The 27,699-nt window shown below is 38.9% G+C and overlaps 1 protein-coding gene across 3 annotated transcripts in view; it reads right to left on the reverse strand.

The window, feature by feature from the left end:
* Positions 1–27,699, reverse strand: part of SMG1 (SMG1 nonsense mediated mRNA decay associated PI3K related kinase) — a 101,655-nt gene that overhangs the window by 17,832 nt on the left and 56,124 nt on the right. For all 3 annotated transcript variants that reach the window (XM_024571644.4, XM_045204603.3, XM_053929535.2), the window contains 25 exons: positions 26,136–26,245; positions 25,224–25,371; positions 24,702–24,861; positions 23,927–24,047; positions 20,322–20,570; positions 19,710–19,994; positions 18,316–18,460; positions 18,040–18,178; positions 16,891–17,121; positions 16,590–16,767; positions 15,541–15,702; positions 14,766–14,983; positions 14,313–14,467; positions 9,859–10,081; positions 7,146–7,392; positions 6,507–6,736; positions 5,195–5,443; positions 4,026–4,164; positions 3,831–3,940; positions 3,508–3,726; positions 2,706–2,896; positions 1,811–1,983; positions 1,384–1,663; positions 651–923; positions 190–424 (listed from right to left, as the gene is read on the reverse strand). In XM_024571644.4, coding sequence (XP_024427412.1) covers positions 190–424; positions 651–923; positions 1,384–1,663; positions 1,811–1,983; positions 2,706–2,896; positions 3,508–3,726; positions 3,831–3,940; positions 4,026–4,164; positions 5,195–5,443; positions 6,507–6,736; positions 7,146–7,392; positions 9,859–10,081; positions 14,313–14,467; positions 14,766–14,983; positions 15,541–15,702; positions 16,590–16,767; positions 16,891–17,121; positions 18,040–18,178; positions 18,316–18,460; positions 19,710–19,994; positions 20,322–20,570; positions 23,927–24,047; positions 24,702–24,861; positions 25,224–25,371; positions 26,136–26,245 — 4,870 coding nt within the window. The remainder of the gene's footprint in view (positions 1–189; positions 425–650; positions 924–1,383; positions 1,664–1,810; positions 1,984–2,705; positions 2,897–3,507; positions 3,727–3,830; positions 3,941–4,025; positions 4,165–5,194; positions 5,444–6,506; positions 6,737–7,145; positions 7,393–9,858; positions 10,082–14,312; positions 14,468–14,765; positions 14,984–15,540; positions 15,703–16,589; positions 16,768–16,890; positions 17,122–18,039; positions 18,179–18,315; positions 18,461–19,709; positions 19,995–20,321; positions 20,571–23,926; positions 24,048–24,701; positions 24,862–25,223; positions 25,372–26,135; positions 26,246–27,699) is intronic.

Here is a 27,699-nt window from a genome sequence, read left to right on the forward strand (position 1 = left end):
CCGTAATTTAAGAACAAACTTGATGCAATTGTAACCAAGTTATGGACATGATCTTTATTTTAAGTGACTGCCTAAGCAACATTAAAAGGGAGGAAGTCAAATTGCTTTTCTGATTTAAAGAGGTGAGAAGTACAATGTTCAATATCTAAAACAAACTTAGAAAACTTAAGCTAATTTAAAAGCGTTCACCTGAAGTGAGGTGTATACTCCATTAGCTAAGTGAACTGCCTCAGATGCTTCCATGGGGTTTGGAATGTCTAAGTCCTGTGGCACCAAGTGGCACTGCTTCAGTAACTGAACCAGACAAGTGACGTTTCCGCTCATACTGCAGAGCTCCTCCAAGAACCAGGCTCCATCCCGAGAAGTCAGATCAACCAGCTGCTCTCCCGCACTAGAAGCTGCACCTTCCATCATCAGGTTACGCCTACATGTGATAAATATTTGTGCAGTGAAACTGACTTAGCTAAACTCACGTACAAATGAGGATACCTCAAAATATGAAAGGAAATAATGCAGCTGTAACACTCGGCAAGAGTAATGAAAGTAAAATACCTCAAGTTTGGGATTAAACAAAAGACTCATGAAATCTCAGTAAGCATCAATGTTTCCAAGACAATAAACTGGTCTCAACATGAAGTTAGCTAACTCACCTTGTAAGGGTGCAAAGGGCAGAAATAATAACACTTGCTAGACTTAAAGATCCTTCTTCTCCATTTTCGTGAAGGAAAACTTTAATGCAACGTTCAATTTCTTTCAACTGATCTTCACAAACGGGCACAGTGACAGCTTCCTGTTTCAAGCGTTCCACTTGTCTAATAAGTCTGCTGTTTATGTCTGCTGCATACCGCTGCAGGGTCATTTCGGTGGCAGTGATGAATTGACACACTGTTGGGGGTGGCTGGGGAGCATACTGCATTTCATATCTATATAAAAATAGAAAGAGGTACTTGTTTATAATATAACCACTCCCTATTGTAAATAAAGTTCATGGCTTACAAAGTACTACTATATATTGAATACTGCATTTGACACTCAAACCTTAAAGAGTAGGAATTATCATTTCCATTTTACAGATGGTAAAGTCTTAAAAGCCAAAGTAACATCTGAAGATGACTTGTTGGTTAGTGACAGAACCAATGTTTGAGTTTAGCCCTTTAGCCTGGTCCCACTCCTTTTAACACTGAGATACAGTTTAATAAATTAGAAAAAATCCACCACTTACACAGGAAAACATCCTCTTAAAACCAAGACAAAAATGACTCCAGACAAATTTCATCTGCTGACTATTTTGTTCAAGAAAAATTAAACACTATTCAATTAAACAACTGAACACAATTTTGCTTCTAACCCCAGTGGGAAATAAATAAAGTACTATAAACTTACTTCCTGTAGAGTTCTTGACAGCGCTCTACTGTGGTGTTGCAGATGAGCTCTTCCATCCACGTCTTCCACTGTTCGATTCGATGTTTCTGAAATATGGCCTTAGGATACTGCAGAGCCACGGTTGCATAGTGATGCAGCTGTTCCAGACAGCCCCGGAGCACTGAACGCCTCTGCTGCAGCAGAGCACCAACCTCCCCCTCCAGCTGCTCACACTGGCTAATCAGGTGGGCCTGTCCAGCATTCTGCAGAAAGGCTGTTGCTGGCACATAGCTTGGAGGACCTTGGAGTAAAAGATAATTATTAATCATGACGAAACCATTTCAAATCAGCAGTCACTGTAAGACAGCACAAACCAGAACCCCACACATAAAGACACAATTACAAAACACATGCTCCCACGTGTTACCTAAAATAAGTCAACCCATACCAAGGTCCATTTGTGTGCTTATCTCCTGAAGCAAACTTGCAAGCTGTGTGGCCTCTAAATTATTGAATGCAGCCTGATAATGTGTTATCCACTGTTCAAATTCATTCAGCTTCACCTGGATTGCTTCCTGAACAGCCCTTTGCTGAGTCTGTAATTGGGTGTGTTCAGAATACCTAATAGAGGAGAAAAATTTAAATTGTTTTCTGTTCTTTCTTCTATGTACTTTCATGACCCTGACTCGCTCATACTTGGACTGCCTGGTAAGCTCCTTTTCGATCTTGAGGGCACAAATGTCCCTTACTTCTCTGGTTTATCCTGATCCCACAGTTCCTTCAACTATATTCACAACATTTTAAGCAAAAGTCTACCACACAGGCCAGGTTCTGAGTTACTTAAAGGTAAAAAAAGACTGATGCTCATAGATCTTTATAATCTTAAAGCCTCATGCAGTGTTTGGAACTTGCATATTCAACTACCCCTTACTGAGCATCCACTCTGTGTGCCAGGTTCATTCACTTAGGTCATGCTAACTTAATGCATAAGAACTCAAGAGAAGTAAATGAAATTGCCAATGTACACATGATTAAGGATTCAGACAAAAAGTGTACAGAGAAAACCACAATCTAGGTTTTTCTGAAGCCCAGTTCAGTGTTAGAACCCTTACACTCAAGTACCCTTAATAATTGCTCAAACATTTAAATTAAATATAATAAAGCAGAATATTTAAGTGAATTCTTATTTATCAACACTTTGAAACTGCAGTCCCTGGGAGAGTTTTGTCATTTACGTGAGTTATTGCAATAATTCTAATTCAAGTTGACAATATTTGTTACATAAATATGCAAATTCTCCTTAACGGCATATATTTAGAAATTAGTTCAACACTGTTTTAAACCTGTGTTGCAGAGTGTGAGAAGGATGATCCACTCCTTCAGCTCCTTCCAGAAACTCTATTTCTTCCAGAAGTTTGCCCTGCAGTTTTTCCACATCTGTCAATTGCTCTTGCAAGCTGAGGTATTCGTCTAAGCTGCTGTCCAGCTTGGGAAGTACAACCAGCATCTCATCCCTATTTTTAAACCAGTTCACCTGTGAAAGGAATTATGGTTAGGAAGATTCTTACAGGGTCAACTATGAGACACGAAGATACTCTCAGAAGGACCATGGTACAAGTCTATCTTGCACATATTATTCTATTTAAATCTTAACACAACCCTGAGGGGGTAACGGCATCACCCACACTTCACAAAGATAACAACAGCATTCAAGTTCACAAAGCCATAAAGTGACACTCAATTCCACAATACTAAACAGTTACCACCATACCACACAAAAGAAGATTAGCATCACTGGCTACCAGGATATTAAAACCAAGACTGAGGGAGGCCATCTAATTAAAGAAGTTAAAATAGTCATTGGCAAACACATTTCAATCTATTAAAAAAGGTGTCTTTATAGAAAACTGCACTTGAACACACACACAAAAAAAGAAAAAAATTCTACACACAGCTGGGGAAAAAAAGTGTCTTTGTATGGAATTGTTTCCTAACAAAAAGACATCAAATTGCCCCGTTTACTGCCATTTCAATATTATACATTAAAGTCTTGCAAAAAAAAAAAAAAATTTCACTCAACTTTTTTATGGACACATTAACTCTATTAACAAAAAGATAGCAATGACTTCTTATCATTGACTTCACCTTAATTTCAGCTACTCTGGAAGAAAAGAGGCTGCGGGTAATCTCCCGTTCCATCTCTCTCTTGCTCTGCTTGCTCTCAGCCTGCTGGCCACCTCCACCATAGACAGCACCAGCAAACCCAGCCTCACCCCCAGCTGTCCAGTCCACCAGGGGGTCATACACAAAGGCCTCCAGCAATGTCAGCAGTGTCTCTCTGCCACGCCGCATAATGTGTAGAACCTGTTTTTAAAAGAATTTTAAGTTTGGCCACAAGTTCCCTCATGAAAATGTAGTTTTTCATGCCACAGGATTTATTTTAAGAGGTGTAACAGAAAACAGTATACCTGCTCACACGAAAGCCTAAAAACACCTTCTACTCCAGTTACACCCAGTGCTGTTTCAATGTTCTGTGTCATTCGAAAAGGTACTTTCTCAGGAACACGAAGGCTTTTACCTTGAGAAGACAAATCATGGTATTTTTGTCTTTTCAACAAAAAAATATGACCCTCATTTAAATATAAAGTCTAAGTTAATTTTACCTTTTTCAAAGCAAACATTGTAATCTATGTGAACAACCTCTCCAGTTGTCATGTCTATGAGAACATTATCCAAGTGTCTATCTCCAAGGCCAATGATGTACCCAACCATAGACATGACCGCAGTCGATCTGGCATACAACTGAAAAGGAAGGGGTGGGGGCACAAGGTAAGTAAGCACATCAGCAAATTTCTTTCCAACGTGCACTGATGCTCTAAAACAAAAAATTCTATAACCCTCCTGTCTTTGTTTCTAAATGAATAACTAGCACTGCTCGGGGCGGCTACGCATGGTCACAGAGACTCTGCACTGAGCAGCTGCACACAACACCATGGTCCTCATCGGTCCTGCTTAAGTTACTGGGTTGGCCAAAAAGTCTGTATGGTTTTTTCTGGAAAATAAAAGACACGTTTTTCATGTTCACCAATAACTTGATTGATTTGGAAATTCAGAGTAGGCAGCTATCTCCCACGTGGTACAACGTTGATTGTTCTCAATTTGATCACTATCAACTTCAATGGGTCTACCCAACCATGGAGCATCATCCAGAGAGAAATCAGCACAAAACTTCACAAACCACTTTTGACACATCTGATCAGTCACAGCACCTTCTCCACACACTGCACGAATCTTTTTTTGCGTTTCCGCTGCATTTTTACCTTTGTTGAAATAATAAAGCATAATATGCTAAAAATGTCGTATATTTCCTTCTATCTTCAATATTAAAATGGCTACAGAAAAATTCACCAATTTTGATTAAGATTTTTTAAACGCACACTGATATGACAGCTGTCATAATACCAAATTATTTCAAATGAAGTTAAAGACAACTAATGCTACTAGAGCCATCTTATGAGGAAAAAAAGAACCAACTTTTTGGCCAACCCAATATTATCAGAATGCTGGGTTTAAAAAACAAAACTATTCTTCAGCCTCCCTAGTTTCCCTCTTTCTAAAGTTTTGATTCTTCTTTTCATTTCATTCATAATTCCCTCTGTTCTGCCCTTACACGGTCATGGCCATGTCTTACAAAAATAAGTGTAATGTAAGATTCAAATACAGGTCTCAAACCACCAAGTATGGAGGGAGGCAGGGAGGAAGAAGGGTCACCCAGACAGACAAGACAGGAAGCAGGCATGAGAAACAATCCTGATTTCAATCAAAAACATACCTGTGTGACTCTCCACCATTCATCGGGTGTGGTACAAGATGACCAAAGCTCTTTAGCAAGGAGATTTGGCGGGGTGGCTTCCATCAACTCTTCTAACACTGCCTTCATTACATGAAGAGGCCAATCCCTTCGGGACACATCCAGACTAAGTCCAACCACTTTTAAAGCAGGGCCAATTTTACTATAATAAAGTTCACTAGGACGGGGCACAATTCCAGGATTCTGAGGGGTTTGGTAGGAATCTTGGGCCTGTAAAAAAATTATTTTAAAAGAAAAGACAAACTTCATTTAAGTAAGTATAAAGATTGAATGCAAAACAGTGTTTTTAAAACTGTTTCCCCCCACCCAGTGGGATTCTCCATCCACCCAGGTGAGAATCTCCCGGACTATGCATCTTTCTTACAATCTACGTCTTTCTCGTAATTAGGCTCTACTACTACTTTATTAAAAACTTGGTCTAGTGTTATATTTTCTTGAAGTTCAATTCAAACTCATCATCCAAGTACATTCTTCTTTGTAATGTACGATTCGGTTTAAACTTATCATTTACACACATATTTCATTCTTCATCAATATGACTTCATCATCAATTAAATAGATTTAGACAAAAATTTAGATAGTCCATCTCTAACTAACCCTTCAATAATTGTTCTGCAGTCTCCTATACCTACTTTTATAACTTGATTCCTCTCAAACTCTTCCTCCTTCCCGTACCAAGCCTGATTAGAATCATTTTCTCAGGACAGATGTGGCATCATGAGGTTGAGACTGTATAAAACTTATCTTTATACCCACAGCACTTAGTACTACTGTTCCTGGCAGATATTAAGGACTTAGACACTTAACTAAAATAAATCCTAAATAAAACTCCTAGTCTACATCAAAGTATAAATTTCACAGGTACAAAACAGTGACTAACTTTAAAGTTTTTTCTTACATACTTAAAAGAACCTGGGTCAAAGCTATCTCGTATTTACAAACTTAATTTAAAAGACCCCAGTAAGCCAAATAAAAAGTATTAAGATGTTAATTATCAGAGCATTAACCACACTACCACCCTAGCTCCCAGTATTGGCCTAGAAGGTTAACCCAATGTCACTATTTCTGCCCATTAAAACTTTATTTTTATAAAATGTCCCTCAAAAACACTTTCTTAAGTACCTCAAGTCTGTTCCTTCTTTAACTTACAAACTTAAAAAAATGCTCAAGTACGTAAACCTAGAAATATTTCACATATAACAATGGAGACTAATATACATAACTGTTAAGCACATTCAAATAAAAGTATATGTATACTTCAACTTTTATCAACCTTTTGTGCTTGTAAGGCAGCTTCCCGTTGTTGCCAACGCTTGTAGAGACCAAACAAGGGTGTGGCTCCATCCACCCACTGGATTAGCCCTGACCGTGTTCCCAGTGGTGTTACAGAATAGTGTCGAGCGTGGAAACGAGGTGTTTCCTGGCGATTGATTGTAGCAAACATAGTATTCACGATAGACAGGAACTGCATTATCCTCTCATCCAGATGTAAATCCTCCAATCCTGTGGAAACAACATTAAAGTAACTAGTGCAGGTGACCAAACAGGATGAAGTACGATGGGACAGGGTTGGAAACATACCACATTTTGTGTCCTTTTCAATTGGCAATAGCAGTCAAGAAATGACAGCCAAGTAGGCACACTGAGAGCTTTAGAGAACATTCAATTCGGTCATAATATATCTGGCATTATTAGCTGTATCTCAGTTACTCTGCTGGCACAAATTCATAAGCAGAGAGAGTGGGAATGGGAAATTTTACTCGGCAGCATCCAACCACTTCCATTCAAAATCACGTAAGATACAAGATACTCCCAGCTACTCATGACACATAAAAATTCATCCGAAGCAACCCTCTCCTACCACACACACACACAGCATTAATAATTAAACTAATGCTCTCTTAAATCTAACCTTTGAAAAGATAAGGATAGCTCTTCCCATCTGATCCCAGAAAAAGAAGCTTCTTTGGCTTGGTTTTGGTAGGTAAGATTGTGATGGTTCCGCCCACACTGTGGATTGTGACAGTGTCTCTGGCTGAGACTTCTCCAGGAAGTGCAATTTCAGTGTTAGTCATGGCAGCCAGCCAGGGGCTGATTTCTTCAAGACGCAAGATGTAACTTGCACGTTTCTGTGCTCTCTGTTGCAAACTCAGCATTATCTGTAAGATGGGTAAAACAAGTGTCTATTACCTTTACAACACTTATTTTCTTCCATATTCAGTCTGGCATCAAAGTAACCTTGAAATACCAACACATCTAATTTGTGGTCACGTATGGGGGGAGTCAAAAAAACCCAGAATTTCTTTATAAAAAATTGTGTATTTATTCTTAATGTTTAAACTTCAGTCACCTTCAAAATACTCTCCATCTGATGCAATACAGCTATTGAGACTTCTTTTCCACTGCTTAAAACAGTTTCGGAACTCATCCATTTTGATGCCTTTTAGTGCTTCTGCCATTTTTTATTTCACCTTTTCAGAGAAATGGGCAAAACATTTCTCTGAGGACTTTTTTCATCCAGGGAAAACAAACAAAAAGAAGTCGGTCACTTGAGGTGAGATCAGGTGAATAAGAGAGGGTGGGGCATGGGGGTCATGCCATTTTTTTGGTCAAATGCACTCGCCAATCACCCATCATGAAATGGACAAGTGTGTTGAGTCTTCAAAAGAGATTCACTGAAGCTGAATGCTGCCTCTCACAACAATGCCAGCTGGTATACTGATACAGTCCTAGAACACATCACCTAGGGGGGGAAGCCTAAACTACAAGGGGCCCGCCCACCCTCCAGAAAATAACTCCATTTTCTGGGAGTCCCCCCTCGTGTTTGGGTATTCCTGGGAGGGGAAACACCGGTGTGCTGGTATGCTCTAGGTGGTTGTTTACTTTGTTCAGGCCCCTTCCTCCTCCTCTGTCCAAACTAGCAATAAAATCACAGCAGATGGATGGAAATCACTCTGTGATCAAAAAATTCAGGGCCTGAAGACTAATTCTCCACTGTTAAGCTATTTCTAATCAATGCCAAATCAAATTAATTTTTCCCTTGCAATACAGCGAAAGATGTAGCCAGTGTTGGTTGTCAGGTAGACACATCCTTAGGAAGCAGCTTGAAAAGTGGGGCTCAGAGCTCTGACCACTTGAGGTAGGAAAACACCATAATCCCTTCTAATAACTGACAGGGAATAGATCACATACATACTTGTGTTCCTATTTGCAGCTAACTCAAAAATCTACACCTGAATTAATGAACTGTGGACTCTGCTTTCATGTGAAAAGAATTTTAAATCAATCCTTAGCACGCTGTGTTCATAAAAGGAAAAAGACAACTGGAAAAAAACCCCAGTACCCCCTGACAGAACAATGGGTAAACTGTGGTATTTTCCCATAATAGACTGATGTTCAGCTGCACAGAAAATATGGATGAATCATAAAATACAAAAACAAAACAAACCCCTAAGGCTAATTCACAAATAATGGAAGTAGTAAGCACAGACACATATATACAGTAAGATCTCACTTATACGAAGTTAAAAAACAGGCAAAACCTAAACAATATACCATTTAGAAATGCATCAATAAACAAGAACTATTTTTTTGAGTAGGTGATTAATTAAAAATTCAGAAGAGTGGTTGCAGAGAGGAAGAGAGAATTAGGGAGGAACATGTGAAACTTCTAAAATGTATTTCTTTAGCTAATTCTATTTTTCTAGCTTCATTACAGGAAGAAAGGGAGACACAGGTATTCTTTTTAATTTTTAAAATTTTTAAATGATCACACCCATCAAACATTTTTATTTCATACCCCCCCCCACACTTGATTTTAAAAAGTATTCTTCATGTCTCCTCCCCTGGGTTTCTTGGTTAATTTACTGAGAAGACAACAAAGAAGCAAGAAACCATTGTTGGAATGCAAGGAAACAAGTTTTGGCTAGGCAACACAAAATAAGTTCATCCTTCACGTTGGTGTTGTCTTGTGCTTCCAGCTATTTTCTTTCAATTTTATAGTCTGCATTAACTAGTTACAGTAAGGTGTGCTTTTTCTCATTACCGAAGTAAGGAAATCAGTTGGGAACCATAAAGGTAAACCAAAGAAAGAAGGGATAAGGAAAAACTACAAGGTAATAAATAGGTTCCCCCAACACCTAGTGCTACTGCTATAACAGATAGAAACCAAAGAAAATATAGAACTAAGGAGATCAAAACTGAAAAGATAAAGATTCTCAAATATTTAAATATACTGATCATCTCCAAAAAGCCTATGCACAATTCACTTCTAAATAATGAATTAGAAAAGCTATAGAGGCACAAGATTAAATTTCTTAGTCTTTCATGAGAAAATAGCACGCAATCAATATTCAGCTCAAGGCCAGAGACCCATCATTAACTAATTTCTTAGAGTACACTCTTCCTTGGTGCAAACCCTTTGTAGTGAAAGTTTGCGATCCTAAGCTCATTTACCCCCAGATTCTCAAAATGAAGAGAACACCTTTCTCTACATTTCTTAGAAGCTGACTTCCATGGGCTTTCAAAATCTTCTCATGTTCCAAGTAAGGAGATTCCCCTTATTTAAATTCTGTATCTCATAGAAGAGCTCCCATTTTAGAAGCATTCTTGACATTTTTCTGTACCTCTTTAAATGGAATCCAGCTGCTTCCAGGTTTTGCAGGGTTTGATGGTGTCTTTAGTTTCTCTAGGGCATTTTCAATTGCTTCACCATAGTTATCCTGAAACCATTTTTCGTGAGGCGTTTCCGCAGGGGCTGCCGTGATGCTCCTTACATGCTCCAAAGCAAACACAATGGGCTTCATCAAAGCTGTGTGCTTCTCCCGCATGATAGCAATTTTCTCTTCCCTAACCAGGAAGACATAAAGTTTTATACAAATAAGGAACAATTTAAATGTATCAAGTATAAATAGGCAGTGCAAAAGAATAAGAAAAAATAAGTATTAGCAAAGTAACTTATAACATGGCATTGTCATAAATCCAGCATATAAAAGAGGCAGTCTCCCTTTGCAACAAACAGTGCTAGGAAACTGGCTATCCACGTGCCCAAGAATGAACCCTTACCTTACACTATATGCAAAGAAATCCTCAAACTGGATCAAATATCTTAGGAGCTAAGACTTTAAAAATTCCACTCTAAGAAGAAAACACAGGGGAAAGTCTTCTTGACACTGGATTTGACAATGATTTCTTAGATATGGCACAAGCACAGACAATAAAAGAAAAAAATAGGTAAACTGGGCTACATCAAAATTAAAAACTTGTATATACATCAAAAGGCACTAACTACCAAAAGAATGAAAAGACAACACACAAGATGGGAAAAATTATTTTTTGCAAATCATGTATCTGATGATGGATTAATATCCAGAATATACAGTGAGCTCCTAAAACTCAACAACAATAAACAACCCAATTCAAAAATAGGCAAAGGATGTGGTTAAGACAGTCCTCCAAAGAAGATATACAAATGGTCAATAGGCACACAAAAAGATGCTCAACACTATTAGTCACTGGGAAATGCAAATCAAAACCACAGTGAGATACCACTTCACACCCATGAGGATAACTACTATCAGAAAAGAAAAGCAGCAAAAAACAAATACAGCTGAGGATATGGAGAAACTGGAATTTATAGGCACTGTCGGTGGAAATATAAAATGGTGCAGCCACAGTGGAAAAGTTTGTCAGTTCCTTAAAAAGTTAAATACAGATTTACCATATGACCTTGCAAATGCACTGATTCATACACAAAATCGTTCTGTACACTGATGTTCATAAAAACACTGTTCATAATATCCAAAAGAGAGGCAACCCAAGTGTCCACTGACAGATAAGTACATAAACAAATTGTGTCATATCCATACGATGTAATAATCGGCCATGAAAAGGAGGAAATTCTGATACTACAATATGAATGAAACTTCAAAACATTAAGCTCAGGGAAATAAGGGACACAAAAGGACTTAGAGGAGTCAAATTCACAGAGACAGAATGTAGACCAGCAATAACCAGGGGCTGGAGTTACAGAAGGATTGAGAGGTACTGTTCAGTGGGTACAGAGATACTGTTTGGGATGAGGAATAAGTTCTGAAAACTAGTGGCGATGGATGCACGTGTGTGAATGTACTTAATTAATGTCACTGAATTGTACACTTAAAACTAGTTAACGGGCAAATTTTATGTTATGTATATTTTACTTTTTTAAAAAAAGGCAGCTGTCTTCCTGTCAAGGTGGCAGCGAAGGCAGACTTGGCTCACCTCTTCGCCCAACCACATCAAAATTACAACTAAAAGACAGAACAACCATCACCCGGAACTGTCAGAAATCAAGTTGAACGGAAGTCTGACAACTATGAAATTAAAGAAACCACATCCATCCAAACTGGTAGGATGGGCACAGACCCAGAATGGCCAGTCCCTCACCCACATGAGGTGGGTAAAAATTCAGGATGGATACCCTGGGAGCAAGATGTCCCAGCCCCACACCAGGCCACCTAGCCCAGGGTTCCAGTGCCAGGAAGATTAAGTCCCCACAACTTCTGGCTGCAAAAACCAGAGGGGATTGAGTCAGTGGAAGAAATTTCTGGAGCCCCAATCAGTTCCTCTTAAAGAACCCAAACATGGATTCACCTACTCAGATTCACTCCCTCTGAGCTCCAGCACCAGGGAAGCAGCTTGAAAGGTACCAGTGGCATAAAGGGAAGAACAGATGTGTCTGGCATCAAGGCAAGCAGAGGCCATTGCCCTTCTTGAAAGCCTCCCCCCCACAGAGCCAGCAAGCTGGTGCCATATCTGAGAATCCATCAACCTGGCTAACACTGTTTGACCCTAACACCTTGGAGATCCCCAGAGACTCTGCCCCACCCAACTTATGGGCCCACCCAAGCTGCTTTTCTGTATGAATGGCTGGTCTTGACTCATGCTGTAAAACCTCCTAAATCCTCTCAAATAAGCAATAGCTGGCCTAAATGAGCTCTCTGCACAGCACTAGCAGCAGGTAGCCTAGATTCACAGCTTGGTTTCACCTAGTAATCAATCTCCAAGCCCAGCACAAGTAGCAGCCATCTCAGATTGCATTATAGCTCAGTAAGAGTGGCCCTGGGCAAAACACAGGTGGGGGCTGACCTTGGCCTGCACCACCTGGGAAACCCCAGGGCAAGTGCACCCAGTGGAGAGCTATAGACCACGTTGGAGCACCATCACTCTGCCCCTGCACAGCTGACCCTCCATGGAGTATGGAGGTTGGTGGTCAGTGGTCACTGCCAATCCTTGCAGCTGACTGGCCTGGGTAAACCCCTCCCATTGATCTGCCAACAAGAATCAAGGCTCAACTACAAGAGGAGGGTGTACTCAGCCCACACAAAGGGTGCACCTTGAGTACCCAGCTTGGGGGATGGGGAGGCTGTGCCACTGGACCTTACAGGACACCTACTACATTATGCCACACTACCAAGACAAGGAGTCAAAGCAGCTCTAATTAACACATAGAAACAAACACAGGGAGGCTGACAAAAAGAGGAGACAGAGACACATGACGCAAATAAAAGAACAGATCAAAACTCCAGGAAAAGAGCTAATGTAAATGGAGATCAGCAATCTATCAGATGCAGATTTCAAAACACTGGTTATTAGGATGCTCAAAGAACTTAGTGTGGACCTCAGCAGCATAAAAAAAATCCAGCCAGAAACGAAGGATTCACTAAGTGAAATAAAGAACAATTTACAGGGAAACAACAGTACAGCGGATGAGGACGAGAATCAGATCAATGATTTAGAACAAAAGAAGCAAAAAACCACCAATCAGAACAAGAAGAAAAAGAATCCAAAAAAATGAGGATAGTATAAGCAGCCTCTGGGACAACTTCAAGAGGTCCAACATTTGCATCAGAGGGGTTCCAGAAGGAGAAGAGAAAGAGCAAGAAATTGGAAATCTATTTGAAAAAATAATAAAAGAAACCTTCCCTAATTTGGTGAAGGAAATAGACATGTAAGTCCAGAAAGTACAGGGAGTCCCAAACAAGATGGATTCAAAAAGGCCCACTCCAAGATACATCAAAATTAAAATGCCAAAGGTTAAAGATAAGGAGAGTATCTTAAAGGCAGCAAGAGAAAAGAAGTTAGTTACCCACAGGGCAGCTCCTATAAGACTGTCAGCTGATTTCTCTAAAGAAACTTTGCAGGCTAGAAGGGATTGACAAGAAATATTCAAAGTCATGAAAAGCAGGTACCTACAACCAAGATTTCTCTATCCAGTAAAAATATCATAGAATCAAAGAGCAGATAAAGAGCTTCTCAGACAAGAAAAAACTAAAGGAGTTCATCATCACCAAACCATTACTATGTGAATTGTTAAAGGGACTTATTTAACAAAAAAGATCAAAACTATGAACAATAAAATGGCAAAAAATACAAATCTATCAACAACTGAATCTAAAAAAACAAACTAAGCAAACAATAATAGAGACAGAATCATGGATACAAAGAGCATTTTGATGGCTGTCAGATGTGAGGGCTATGTGGGGGAATGGGTGAAGAGGTGAGGGGTTAAGGAGTACAAATAGGTAGTTACAGAACAGCCATGAGGCTGTAAAGTTCAGTAAAGGAAATGGAGTAGCCAAAGAACTTACACACATGACCCATGGACATGAACAATGGTGGGGAGATGCCTGACTAAGTAGGGGATGCTGGGTGGAGGGGGACAAAGGGGAGAAAAGTCAGGACAACTATAATAGCATAATCAATAAAATACAACAACAACAACAAAAAATATGTGGGTGGATGGAAAATAAGTAAATAAAAATAAAACAATAAAAGAAAGGCAGCTTCATTTTCGGAGTACGAAATATCCTTGCATGTCCTGACTGGTAGGGCTCAGTTGGGCATCATTCTGCAAGGCAAAAGGTTGCTGGTTTAATTCCTGCTCAGGGCACATGCCTGGGTTACAGGGTCAGTCCCCGGTTGGGGCGTGTGCAAGGGGCAGACGATCAATGTTTCTCTCTCACATCGATGTTTATTTCCCTTTCTCCCTCCCTTTCTCTCTCTCTAAAAATAAATGAAATCTTTAAAACAAACATACTTGCGTAAGGTATTGTTGTTCTGGACTCTCTTCACCTCATCTTCAAGTTGCTGAATTCGTCTCAGAACGTACATGTGTTGCTGTAACAGTACTCCCAACCAGAGTTCATCCCAGAGAACAGTGACCCTGCGTAGCTCAGCCACGAGCATCTGAACCTGCAGACACAGCACATCCAAACATGCTCATCTACAAGTCCACAGACAGCACAACTGCAAACTCTGGAAGCTGCTGGTTAAACGTGTGCATCTTTCGTTCACAAAACAATTAGACAACCTTTGTTAGTGAGTCTGCCTATCAATACAGATTTGTAAAACCAATTTTGAATTACTCTAAAAGCTTTGTTCCTCAGATATCTCCACAATAGTTTGTAATGGGTTTTGCTTATAGGCTGTTTTGGGGGGAAAACAGTTCTAATAAAAATTGGCTTAAAACATATGAGTTGGTTCTCTGTACCTGTAACACCATCGTCGGGTTTGCAGATGATAGCTTATCTACAATTTTGCTGTAGCAATCCTGCATCATGGCTTGGTCTTCATTTAACCCACTTTTAGGTTCATCCTTATTGCTATCTTGAGAAGCAGGAGGACTTCCTCCCTCACATTCAGAAACCAGCAATTCTTCTCCTTGAATATTGCCAAGCAGAGTTGGAATTGCAGAGGAAAACTTATTTCCTATAATAAAATGGGAGAATAAGGTAGACTTTGTACGTTTCTCCCATGGGTATGTATCATATTAGGGAAAATACTAATGAGCTCTTCAACTCCAGAGCACTCGCTTAAATAATTGGCATTCTGTGCACTAAACTGAACAAGGATCATGGATATTCTGACTTTTTAAAAATTGAGCATTTATATTTATTAATATTATAACCTAACAGAAGGTAAATGGAAGAAAAGAAGTATCAAGAAATAAAGTGTTCTCCCAGCCAGAGTCCTGAACTTGGTTTCAATTCTTATCCACCCATTACTCAGCTCAGTGAACATGAGAGTGACTCAATTTCCCCTGCTTGGTGGATATTGGAAGACTGAAGATAACATGTAAAGCACATGTCCTAGGTGCCAGGCACACAGCAGTTACTCTCTCAATAAATGGCAATTATTAAAATGGTATTTAAAAAAAACTATAAACTCTATCAACTCTGGAATATAAACCTCAAAAAAATTTACCTAACAAACATTATTTGCAAAATAATTTATAATCAAAGTAGCAGTATTTTAATATTCCATACCTGAAGCCTGTGATTCGCTACTAAGCGATATGGTACCCACTATTGCAGGATACAGTATGAGATGTGGGGAATCTTGGGCCACACGGCAGAGGAGGTTACAAATACTTTGGCGCACATACACCTCAGGGTGGTTTAAGCGTGAGAAAAGCTGTGGAATAATTCCTTCAGGATAAGAAGAAAGAAACATAGTTTAAAGTTACTAAAAGGGATCAACATAGTGGATGCAAAAGGGTACAACTCGATGTGTGCCTGCATCACTTCTAAGGGCCTTAAATTTCTCCCTGTGATTTCCAAGAACCATATACAATAGTCTTGCTTTACAAGTCTGGTTAGGGTATAGCGCTATAATCAAAATCTAGGGCAATTCAAAAATGTTCTAGAGAAATGTATTTTCTGTGAATGACTATAAAAGTAGACAGAGACAATGTTTACAAAGGGTATATGAAAAATTTTTTCAATTACAGTTCCCTTTCAATATTATTTTGTATTCCTTTCAGGTACAACCCATAGTGGTTTAGATAATGATGTACTTACTCTACAACTGTAGTGTCCCCTGGTTTTGCAGTAACACCTGGCACCACCACAGTTACCGCAATAGTACTGACTGTATTCCCTGTGCTGTACTTTACATCCCTGGGATTATTTTGTAACTACCAATCTGTACTTCTCAATCCCTTTATGTTTCTCACCCAGTCCCCCATCACCTCTCCCCTCTGGCAACTACCTGTCCGCTCTCTGTATCTATGAGTCTATTTCAATTTTGTTTGTTCATTTATTTTGTTATTTGGATTCACAAGGTACATGAAGGTTTTGAAATTTATTTTAACCACTCTCCCCAAAATTTATTTTGTATATAAAAAGCTTCTGCCTCTCAGCCCTCCATTCTTCTGAAAGGTGAGAGGGAAGTGGTGTAACAGCAACTCAAGGTGTCATATTAACTAATGTAGCTATTCTATAACACAAATAATAAGCATAAAGGTACTATTTTTTATTGCCTTAGATATCCTACCCATAAATAATTTTTCATTAGACATTTTTTAGAGCATCACCTCTCCACGGAGCAGTAGGTGTTGTTTCCAAACCGTGTTCCAGATATTGCCTAAGCTCGCCAGCATGCTTCACGAGCAGCCTGAGCAATCGCAAGGTGGCCATCACGATTACATCATCAGTGCTCTGCTCTGCTCTATGACTTAAATGTAGCCTTGGGTCATCTTCATCTAAAGGAATCTAGGGTGAAAGACCAAAAAGAAAAATTAAAAAAGAGAAAGAAACAAGTTAGAATACTGTTTTTGTCTACTAGGAAAGAAATTCCAAATAAATTTTGCTAAAGGAGAACACAGCATGACCTACCTGACCAGCATTGAGTTTAAGGAAAGTAAAATATGCACTGCAAGACAGTTTGTACAGGCTGAAGATTCTATCCACGACTTTCCTCCACACTTTAATGACTCCTTCTGTTGCACTTTCATCAAGTTCTGACAGCCATGGGCAGCTAGATATTAACTGACGCCAGATAACATCAACCATGTCATCTTCCTCATTATCTTCACTTTCTGTTATCTGAAGTGTTATATCTTCATCCTAAAGAAACGTTGGGCAAAAAATGCTATTTTTCATACAAATTGAAAAGGGAGAAAGGTGCCCTATACAAATGCAAGTATTTTTCTCACTATGAAAAACCAAACTACTCATATTTAGCTTTATATATGCTAAATCAATGTCAATATGCTTCTCCTTACGGTATAATTACTAATGTATTTAAGAAGATGTAAGTACCTCACAAAGATCAAAGGCTGATTTTTGGACTTTTAATATTCTAAGTTACAATATAATATTCTGCCTGCAGAAAACAAAACACAATCTGTTCAAAAGTTTGAGATGGAAGGTACACAGAATACAGTCAAAACAGACTTTACTCCGCACAGTACTGTGTGCGCACGTAGCACAGGCTTTGGAAGACAATGATGTATGCCAGAGTCCAGAGTAAGAGCTGAATCAATAAAACCCAAACTTTTAAAGTCTGCAACTAAATAACAGTCACGACATTCTAGAACTGTAGAACTTTGAGAGTGGAGAGAATAAACCCTACCGATCATCTAGTCCCTTGTTTTCCAACTCTCACCATGTATTAGAACCACCCAGCATGGTTAAATGCACGTGCACGTGGCAGCTCACACACACACATTCCAGCCAGAAAATCTGGGGTGGGGCTCAGGCCCAAGCCAGTGTTAAAAACCTCATTTCTGATCAGAAGGGCATTTAAAGAGTAATCTACTTTACGTAAGTGAACTTCATCCTTTTTTAACAGGAGCCTAAGGAAATGACTTGATTTCTCAAGCAATCAGAAAAATAGTAACTCACTTTCATCTTAAAAACCAAAGTTTTTATTTGAAACAGAACATTTAATCAAGTATATGTGATCAATTTCCTCAAAATGAATGAATTAGAACAGTGACCTTGACACTATTCCCCCCAAACACTGTATCATGTTTTCCTTGCCTGAATCCCCGCTGGCCGACACACGGCCTGACCAAGGATACCATATATTCTCTCTTTTTCTTCTTCAGTTATAGTGTCTGGAAGCAGATTTTGAACTTCAGATTTTTCTTTAGGCAGCAGACGAACGCCTTCTCCCTGACTATAAAAATAAACAAGTCATTGGTATTTCAGCTACCAAACCTTTACCATGTCAACAGACATTTTCAATCTCTATTTTGCAATATTATTAATGTGCAATTAATACATGAAATAAATTACACATTTCAACACACATACCTGGCGTTATCAACCACCTTTCTGCCCCATCTATAAGCCCAACTAGCCAAGGCTGCCCAAGATTTGGCTACTTCAGGTGCCTGTACTGAAGATAGGTGATACAATTGTCCCAGAATGAAGTCAGGTTCTCCAACTCCAATATGTACTGCCATGGAGAAGAACAGAATGATGAAAGCAATCAGCAATGTTACATTCACAAATTTCTAATGCAATTCCCATTAACATTTTAGGGCCCCCATGCAATTCCCATTAACATTAGCATTTTCCTATCTGCAAAGAGTAAGTTCCACAATACTATAGTTCATAATTTGATAATGCTTTCATTTGTATTATGCTTTTCTAAAAGTCTAATATGTTGAGATGAATCACTCAGCTTCCCAAGGAAGCTTAAATTATAACCCTGTGAAATAAGTCCATGTCTTCCATGATCCTGAACTTTATAAGTAGTTCAGGTGTCAGATACGCTGTAGAATGTCTTGCGTTCTAAATCTGAATGACTATTTCCTGTGATTACATTTAGCTTAAACATTTTGGCAAAATGAATACAAAGGTGATGAATATACAATCTCATTCAAAGATTCAGGAGGCAAATAACATTATTCCCAGTTTAAAAGTGAAAAAAAAAAAAATCACCTGCTCTAGTGTCATTTCTCAATATGAAGTTTTATCCCCCATGAACATCAAGACCCTATAATAATGCACATTAGGAAATTAAGACCACTGTAAGTAATTAAGACCCTAGGCTTCACGACAGCAAAATGAGGCAACACTCTCATGTTTCAGCAGAGGTTAATTACCTCCCAATCTGTAAAATCTGGACAATGGTACCTACCATAACAGGCACTCAAATACTGAATGAATTAACTACCCTATTTGTTGGGTACCTTTCTGTCACTAACACCAGTGCCAGGATGTGAAACAAATCTTTCTGTAATTTCCTTTTCTTTTTTAAATAAATTTTTTGAATTCTTGTATGTGCCCTGACCAGGGATTGAACCCTCAACCCTGACATATGGGGACAATGCTCTTATCAGCTGAGCTATCTGGCCAGGGCCATTTCTAGAATTTCTGTGCTCCGCCAGTCAAGGGGACCACAAACTGTTATACCTTTGTTGCTCCTTCTAGTGTGATGTGAAATTTTAGATATCTGGGGCAGGACCTTACTGCAAGCACAAACATTTAAGTCCATAAAAGCTCAGTGAATTGGGAAGTATGGCTTGTGGGGCAGAAACACTAAAGAAATGTGTTTTAGTTACTTCCAGGCGATATAAATTTCCATAGAGACACTTTGGTGGCCTGCTACGGCCAGCATAACATTGTAAACTTTAAAACAGGGAACAAAATAACTTCTAAAAGTTAATTATTTTAAAGCTAGTAAGAGAAAGAAATCCTACCTGTAGACTCACTCTCAATCCGAGGATACTCTTCATCCGCTGTATTAACTGAGGGCAGTTCTATTAAAGTAAGTATGTTTTTAGACAAAGTAGAAAGACCTGTGAAGTTCTGCTGTTGCTGAGCTCTGTAAACCTGTTTTAGCTGCCCTGAAATTTCTTTCCATTCTGCCTGGATCCATTTAGCCAGTGTCAGAATTGACTTGGCAACTGCATATTCAGCTTTGGCAGACTGGCAAAAAGAAATGGCACAGGAACTCAACATTTCCATTGCGTGTGTTGACTGGCCTACAGAAAACCAACAACAACCCTTAGAAGCCTTCAAAGCAAACAATGGGCATAATTTCAGGGTGAAATAAACTTTTAAAAACACGCAAATTCAGTGATAACCAATGATCTCTTAAAGCCTATCTTAATTTAATAACCAATAACAAAATTCTTTTCAAAGTACTACATTACAGAGGTAAGTCAACACATAAAATTCTTATTCAGGACTCAAATGTTCTGCAACAGCTGAAAAAAAAATTCAACATTTCTACCACTGCCTCACACCATAATGTTCATACACATGATTATTATTATAGTTGTGTATTAACCGTAATTCATTTTACTAACCTGCTGTATGTAGCAATTTGGTTTTTTCAATGTCAAGTTCGGGCCCCCATTTTTCATCCACTTGACCTTGAGTTGATAGTTTTTTAAAATGCTGGACTAAATCCTGTGCAGTAGTGGTCTTTCCCAGCTGAACCTCACTACACTGTGCCAGAAGTCTTGTTGCAAGTGACACATTCCCCCGTTTTCTAGCAAATTTTGCTGCTGTTAGACCTAATTCCATGAGATGGCTTCTAATTGGAACTGTTTGCTCTGAAGAAAAGAAAACATTTTATCAGTCCCTGATTGGTCTAATCCCAGATTGCACAGAAACACAACCAAAAAATTCCTCCCCAACTCCTGCCTTGCCTACCACCTCCCTAAATAAAGGGTCATTTTATTACCATCTTTAAATCCCTTGCAGTTAGCATAGTCCTTGCCATACAATAAACAATGTTTGTTGAAATAAACATATACAAAAAAGTAGACAAAAGTAAAAATCATTCACTAAAAGAAATTCAACGTTTTAGTTTCTGAATCTTTTAAGAAAAGAGCCTAGGCCAAAGGGTGGGGAATGAGGGTAAGGCTAGACCACCCCCGCTTCACATACAAGTACGCCCTGCCATTCTACCGTGCCATTCTCTCCTGGTTTACTCCTACCTTTCTGAGGGATCCTCCTCCATTCCCTTCTCCTCCACTACCCAACCATTAATCCATTAAAACTGGTGTTCTTCAGGTCGGTCCTACGGCTCTCTACTCTTCTCATTATGCATAATTTCCCTGGACAATATTACCTGCTCCTATGGCTTCAACTGCCATACAAATGCCTATGACCCTTGAATCTTTATCTCTAGCCCAGACCATACATGTGAGTGCTACCACTTACCAATCACCTATACTCAGGATTTTTAAAGGCACTTTTAACCTGCATCAAGTGAAATCCATTTTCCATCTTCAAACCTTTTACTTCCTTCTCCTATTATCCCTTTCTCAATCTGGCTATTTGAGCAGGTCCCAGCAGTCATCTTAGACTTCTCATCTTAACCCTCATATCATGTGCTTCTTTCTGTCCCTAACGCCACTACCTTGGTTACCTTTAGCAGGGACTTCAGCCTAACTGGTACCTTTGCCCCCAGTCTCCCCTTCTTCTAGCCCATTCTCTAACCTGCAACTGAAGCAATCTTACACAGAGGGAAGTCTCAACACTTAACTTCCTTTTGATAGCTTCCCACTGCCCTTCTGACAAAGCCCAAACTCCTGAATGTGGCTTGTAAGGCACTGATGCTTTACATTCCATTACAATCTCAATCTCATTCAGCTTCATCTCTTCCCATTCTCCCTTAAGCGAAGTCATCTAAGCATCTTTCATCATTGCCACTGTCCTTCACATTATGATGTTTGTTTATTTAAATTAAATCAGTCTGCCTTCTTTCTCACCTCTACCTCCCTCAGGTCTCATCTTAAATGGTACTTCCTCTGAAGTCCTTTTCGAGTCCTAGGATTAAGCAGTGCCCTTGTTGCATGTTCTTCTAGCAACTTGCATGTGCACTTCCGTGCAGTACACCATATTGCTGTGACTTATTTAATGTCACTTTTCCCTGCTAGACTCTAGAATCCCTTTGGTCCTAGGAATACAGAAAACAGGCTTGTCTTTTCATCATTACATCCTAAATTGAAGCACAGTACCTGGCACAAAGCACACACTTGATAAACACTTGATCAATAAAAGAAAAGTGAGGAGGAGTGGAGTTCTGTCTCTAAATACAACAAACAGATTACTGACTTTTTCTTTTCAATTTTAAAACATGTTTGATAAGAGGATGGAAAAGGAGATGATATTTGTAGTCCTACTGCATGCTATGTTCTGTGCAAAGGCTTTTATATATCTTGTCTCATCTCCTATAAATCCTTACAAGAATCACATCAGTGGAGCAATCTCCTTGACCAAAAAAGAAAGGGACTCAGAAGTTGAATGACTTGCCCTAAGGTGCTTCAATTTGCAAATGTTGGGTTAAAGACCCAAACCCAGATCTATGACATTGAGGGTGTGAGCCACAGTTACAGTCACCCTGCAATGCAAGTCCATCTCCCAGTATTAGCTTAGTCAAAATTTAACATTCAAATTTACTCCATAAGCACAGCTACCGCATTTTCAACTAAAACTCTACAGAATTCTGGCAAATTTTCCACTTTAGAGCAGTAAAAGTAAACTGCTAGCATCCCTTTAACATGACATTTCTTTAAAATGAGACAAATATTTTTACAAATGCTAATTTTCAAACTATTCATTTGGCATGGCTGACAAAGACATAAACAAGTCTCACGACTTCATTAAAAATGAGCCAGATTTAAACAGACATTTTAAAGAATATAAGATATAGCCCTGGATGGTATGGCTCAGTGGACTGAGCACCAGCCTGTGAACCAAAGGGTCGCTGATTCAATTCCCCATTAGGGCACATGCCCCGGTTGTGGGCCAGGTCCCCAGTACGGGGCGCACAAGAGGCAACCACACATTGGTGTTTCTCTCCCTCTTTCTCCCTCCCTTCCTCCTTCTCTAAAAATAAATATTTTTAAAAAATAAAGAAAGAATATAAGATATACAATGGACATAATGCAAATGAAAGGATGCTCGACATCATTAATCACCAGGAAGATGTACATAAAACAATGAGATACTACTACATATACACTCCAGTGACTAAAATTAAAGACTGACAATACCAACAATGTACATGCCAGAAAGAATGTAGTATGTACAAGCAGTTTATAAGAAACTGCCAAACTGTTTTGAAAGTTAAGCCATATGACCCAACATCTCCACTCCTAGGCATTTAAATTTTAATTATTTATTTATTCATTCATTCATTCGTTTATTTATCTTTAGAGAAGGGGGAGGAAGAGAGAAAGAGAGGGCCAGAAGCATCAATGCCAGAGAGAAACATCGATCAGCTGCCTCTCGCATACACCCCAACCAGGGACCGGGCCGGGCCCACAACCCAGGCATGTACCCTGATGGGGTATTGAACCAGTGACCTTTCACTTTGCAGGACACCCAACCAACTAACTGAGCCTCACCAGTCAGCACTCCACTCCTAGGCATTTAAAAGAGAAATATAGGTAAATTTTCACCAAAACACTTGCACATGTATTTCACAGCAGCTTTATACACAGGAGCCCAAATTCAAAAACAACTCAAATATCCCTCAAAAGGTCAACAGATAAAACAAACTGTGTTGCATCCATACAATGAATAGTACTCAACAACATAAAAGACCACACTGGTACTTGTACCATGGGAAACCCTTAAAAATAAAATGCTAAGCAACAAAAATTAGACACAAAAGAGCATTCTTTATAATTACATTTATATAACATTTTATTAAAAACAGGACTTAAAGACAGGACTAATCTATAGTGATAGAAAGCCAATCAGTGGTTGCCTGGGATGGGCAGATAAAGGAGGTAACTGTGAAAAGGCATAAGGAAACCTTTTAGGGTAGATTAGTGTATATTTTGATTTTAGTGGTGGTTACATAGGTGAGGATGTGTTAAAACTCACAGAACTGTACACTTATCATATGTAAATTATAGCTCAATAAATCTATTATTTTTAAAAACTTAGTTACCTTTTATTTTCTCCAACAACTGACTCTGGTACATGGTATATCTTAATGCCTGCATCCACGGCCTTACATCGTGCTGTTTACATGAACGCAAAGCTTCACTGAACAGTGGAATAAGACAGTCCTGCCGGGGTAAAACCAAAACTCCTTAGTGGAAACAGGATCCCTTACATGTTTGTAGACTGAGCTCAGTTAAATCTCCATAGGTTGACTATCAGCTCTATTCCAGGTTTATTTATATTAAATTCTCCACTTTCTTCACTGCATCTTCTAATCATAAGAGGAAAAGACACTCTAAGAGAAAATACTTTCACCCAACCAAAAAACTGTTTTTCAGAATGGAAGTCCAACTTACCAATGTGCTTATGAAAAAGTATGCACATCATCTTTAGTTCTCTTTGGAAGAGCTTATCTTTGGTTAAACTTTACCCTATCTGGGAAGAGTAAGGGGTGTCTTCATCTTAGTCAAATATAAAATTTATATAATCTGCCCAAACAGAAATATATTTATGTACACTAACCCCTTTTCCAAAAAGAAAAAGAAAAAAAATTAAGCAATTAGCATCCCTGAGATTATATACCTTAGGTTCTTCCATCTGCCTTACACATTTCTGAAATGAAAATCTGCCTGAAAAGGCATTTTAGATTTCTGGGTTTGCTAGCTTGTCCAACAAAAGTCACAGATGCTATTTTAAAAACTTGAAAAATAGTCTTTGTTCTGCCCTAGTGCCTACTGATGTTTAGAAGACTATCCTGGTAAAAATACACCTATACGCACCTCTGTAGAAAGTCTGTTAGAAACTGTGTTCTCCAAAGCAAACGAGCAATACAGCTGTAAGGTGCTCAGGACTGGCAGAGACTGGGAAACCGTCAAAGTAGAAAGTCTCAGTGGTCCAATAGCTATGCGGGAGGTTTGCTTCAAGTACTTTACCACATTTCTGAAACAAGATGTTTATTAATTCATAAATGAGTTTTCTCAACTTGTAACCACTTGTAAAGGGTATAAAGCAGTTTGATGAGATGCTTCCATACTGGCACCCAAACTGGGGGAAGAAGAGGAGCAGGCCTGCTCTTTAGTAAAACGGCATAAGCAAGTCAGAGCATTTGTTTTGGGAGATTTTAATATTTTATTTACTTGGTAAGTAAGTGGCATCCACATATTCCATGACTTCTACAGTTAAAGCGAAGCTACCATGACTAGCACTGTAGTGCGCTGGAAACTGCCTCACCCCCATCAGCGTACAAACATTTGTCGTAAGGTATACACAGTGCACATTCACCTGCTTAGAATTCAACTTACTCGGTGATAGACTGCCACTTCTGATCTTGCTCTAGATGGTTTAAAGCGGTTGCCAAACAAACAGAGCTTCTCAATAACTGAACTTCAATGGATTTCTGAAGTTCCTTTGGATCTGGACTTAACATGTTAGGAAGTAGTTTTTTCATATCTACAAAAGTTAAATCGATTCCATTCAGTCAATTAGCTTTTAATGTACAGGTGATGAGATATTTTGACAGTGCTGAAAATAATCACCAATGAATACCTCTTTTCATATCAGGTTCAGCCAGCTAAACTCTATAATTAAATTTCTGATACCTATATAAAAATTATACTCTCTATAAAATTATACTTCAGACCTCTCCCAAGTCAGTTAATTTCAAGGCTCGAAAATCAGTTAGTAACCTACTGTTTATAGAGGCTAATCTAGACCTACTTTGGCAGATGTTACTGAATCTAGCAAACCAATAATATCACACAGATTACACAATACTAACTGTAGTACAGCATACAAAATGTTTCAGTTGTGATAAAGAATTAATGAACCACGTCAAGATGTCAAGCACATGGGGGAAAGTGGTGGTGGGAAAATGGAGGCAATTGTATTCAAATATTAATTAAAAAATGATTTTAAAAAGATGTCAAGCACAAAAAATATTTAGCTTAAGTACTACTTACACTTTTTCAAGCAAATGGCTAGATAAATTTCAAAGTATTAGTGTAGCTTTTTTTTGTTGTTGGCTTAATTTTAATTAAACTATTATTTGCCAAATTAAATATAAATAGAACACTCCTAAATTTGTTGATTCACATGGGACTCTGCCCCAAAATAAATGTACAGTAACTTTCCAGATTTTCTAGTAAAATACACGAAGCCAAACATTTTGAACGACTTGCCCATAAAGTATTTAATTTTAAAATTATCTCAAATACCTATTTTTTCTTTTGATCCTCCAGCAAATAGATTGATATTTTCTCCTGGTAACAATTCTAATTGTTCAGTACATTCAACAAATTCTCCAGACTCAAAACTGCTTAGTGATCTGTAATTAAAATATTGGTTAGTTTGTATTACACCCTATCCAGCCTGTGGAACTATTAAAAAAAAAAAAAAAAAAAAAAAAAAAGAACAAATTCTAGAAAAAGGCAGCACAATTCTACAGCATTCTTTTAATGAAGTTCTTTCAACACAGCCCAGCGTTTGATTTTTATTTTGAAGATGTGACCACCATCTTAATTAGCACTAAAACTGGAGTAGCAAACCTGAACGTCACAGCTTTGAAGGCCAGTTTAGCATACTCACCCCTCAATGCTCCTTTCCCTTTTTGCAGCCTATTTTCCTTGGGGCCCCTCCAACAAACTGACAATTGTCTGCAGGACAACCTCAGCATCTAGTTACCCCAAGCTACCCCCCAACCCCCTACATGGCCCCACCCATCACTTAAAGCCTAAGACCCTGTAGGTCTATGTTGTTATCTCAATCTTATATTCTAACAGTCCTGCCTTCATTCACTGCTGACCCTCTCTTCCTCTCTACCTTTTCCACTAGGTTTCATGGAACCTGTTTCTCTTCTTTCAATAAATTCCTATTTCCTCACTTTATCTGAAAACAGTAACACCTCTGAAACTCCCTCCTATAATCCTGGATCATCAATGCCAAGATGAGGGGCCTCATCCTCCCAGCTCCTCACTACTTTCAGATCCCTGACCCTGTTCTCATTCCTATTATAGCTATTCTCAGCTAGAACAACAACTTAGTCTCTCCATCTCGCTTTCCCATTAATCTCTCATCTTTTCCTGTCCCCCTCACTGCATCATCTCCCTAACATCTTAGCCTGAACCCAGAAATGTAAATGGACATTACTTGACTGTACCTGCTTCCACATTAATAAGCCCCATGCCTGGCTCAGTGCAACCACCAGCCTCTTAGGTGAGCTATACAGCTGATGAACTCTCGAGGCTTACAGACTAAAACACTTACCTCTTCTGGCACTAAAAGGTCAATTTTCTCCAGTGGCAGGTTCCCTCTGTGCCCGCTACAGCCTACAGTGCCCTCACACTTCCAACTAATAACTGACAGGACAGGACAGGACAAAACCCCCAGGCTTTAGTTTCCTCTACCCTTACCCCAACTCACTATCCACTCCCAAAAGCATCTATATCTAACTTTAACTGCTTTCCTTGAGGCACAGAAAAGGTAGAATTTAGTTAATTCTTCAATCAATGAATGGTCTTTATCCTATTTCTTCAACTGCTTTCTAGTGGCTCCTCCTCCTTTATCTGAAAGAACACCTGATCTCACCAATATTTGAACACAGAATATTCTCTTTCAGCCCAGCTTTTCCCCCTTGACTTCAAGAAACCCAAATAACCTAACTAAAACCTTACATTTTCAAATTTTTCTATCACTCAACAGTATTTGACCTGGCTGCTCCTCTCTACACAAAGCTCTTCTTGCTTGCAGTCTGGGGCTCCTGACAAGGCTGACTACTCCAGT

This window comes from Desmodus rotundus, chromosome 1, assembly GCF_022682495.2.
Source record: "Desmodus rotundus isolate HL8 chromosome 1, HLdesRot8A.1, whole genome shotgun sequence".
Classification (NCBI taxonomy): domain Eukaryota; kingdom Metazoa; phylum Chordata; class Mammalia; order Chiroptera; family Phyllostomidae; genus Desmodus; species Desmodus rotundus.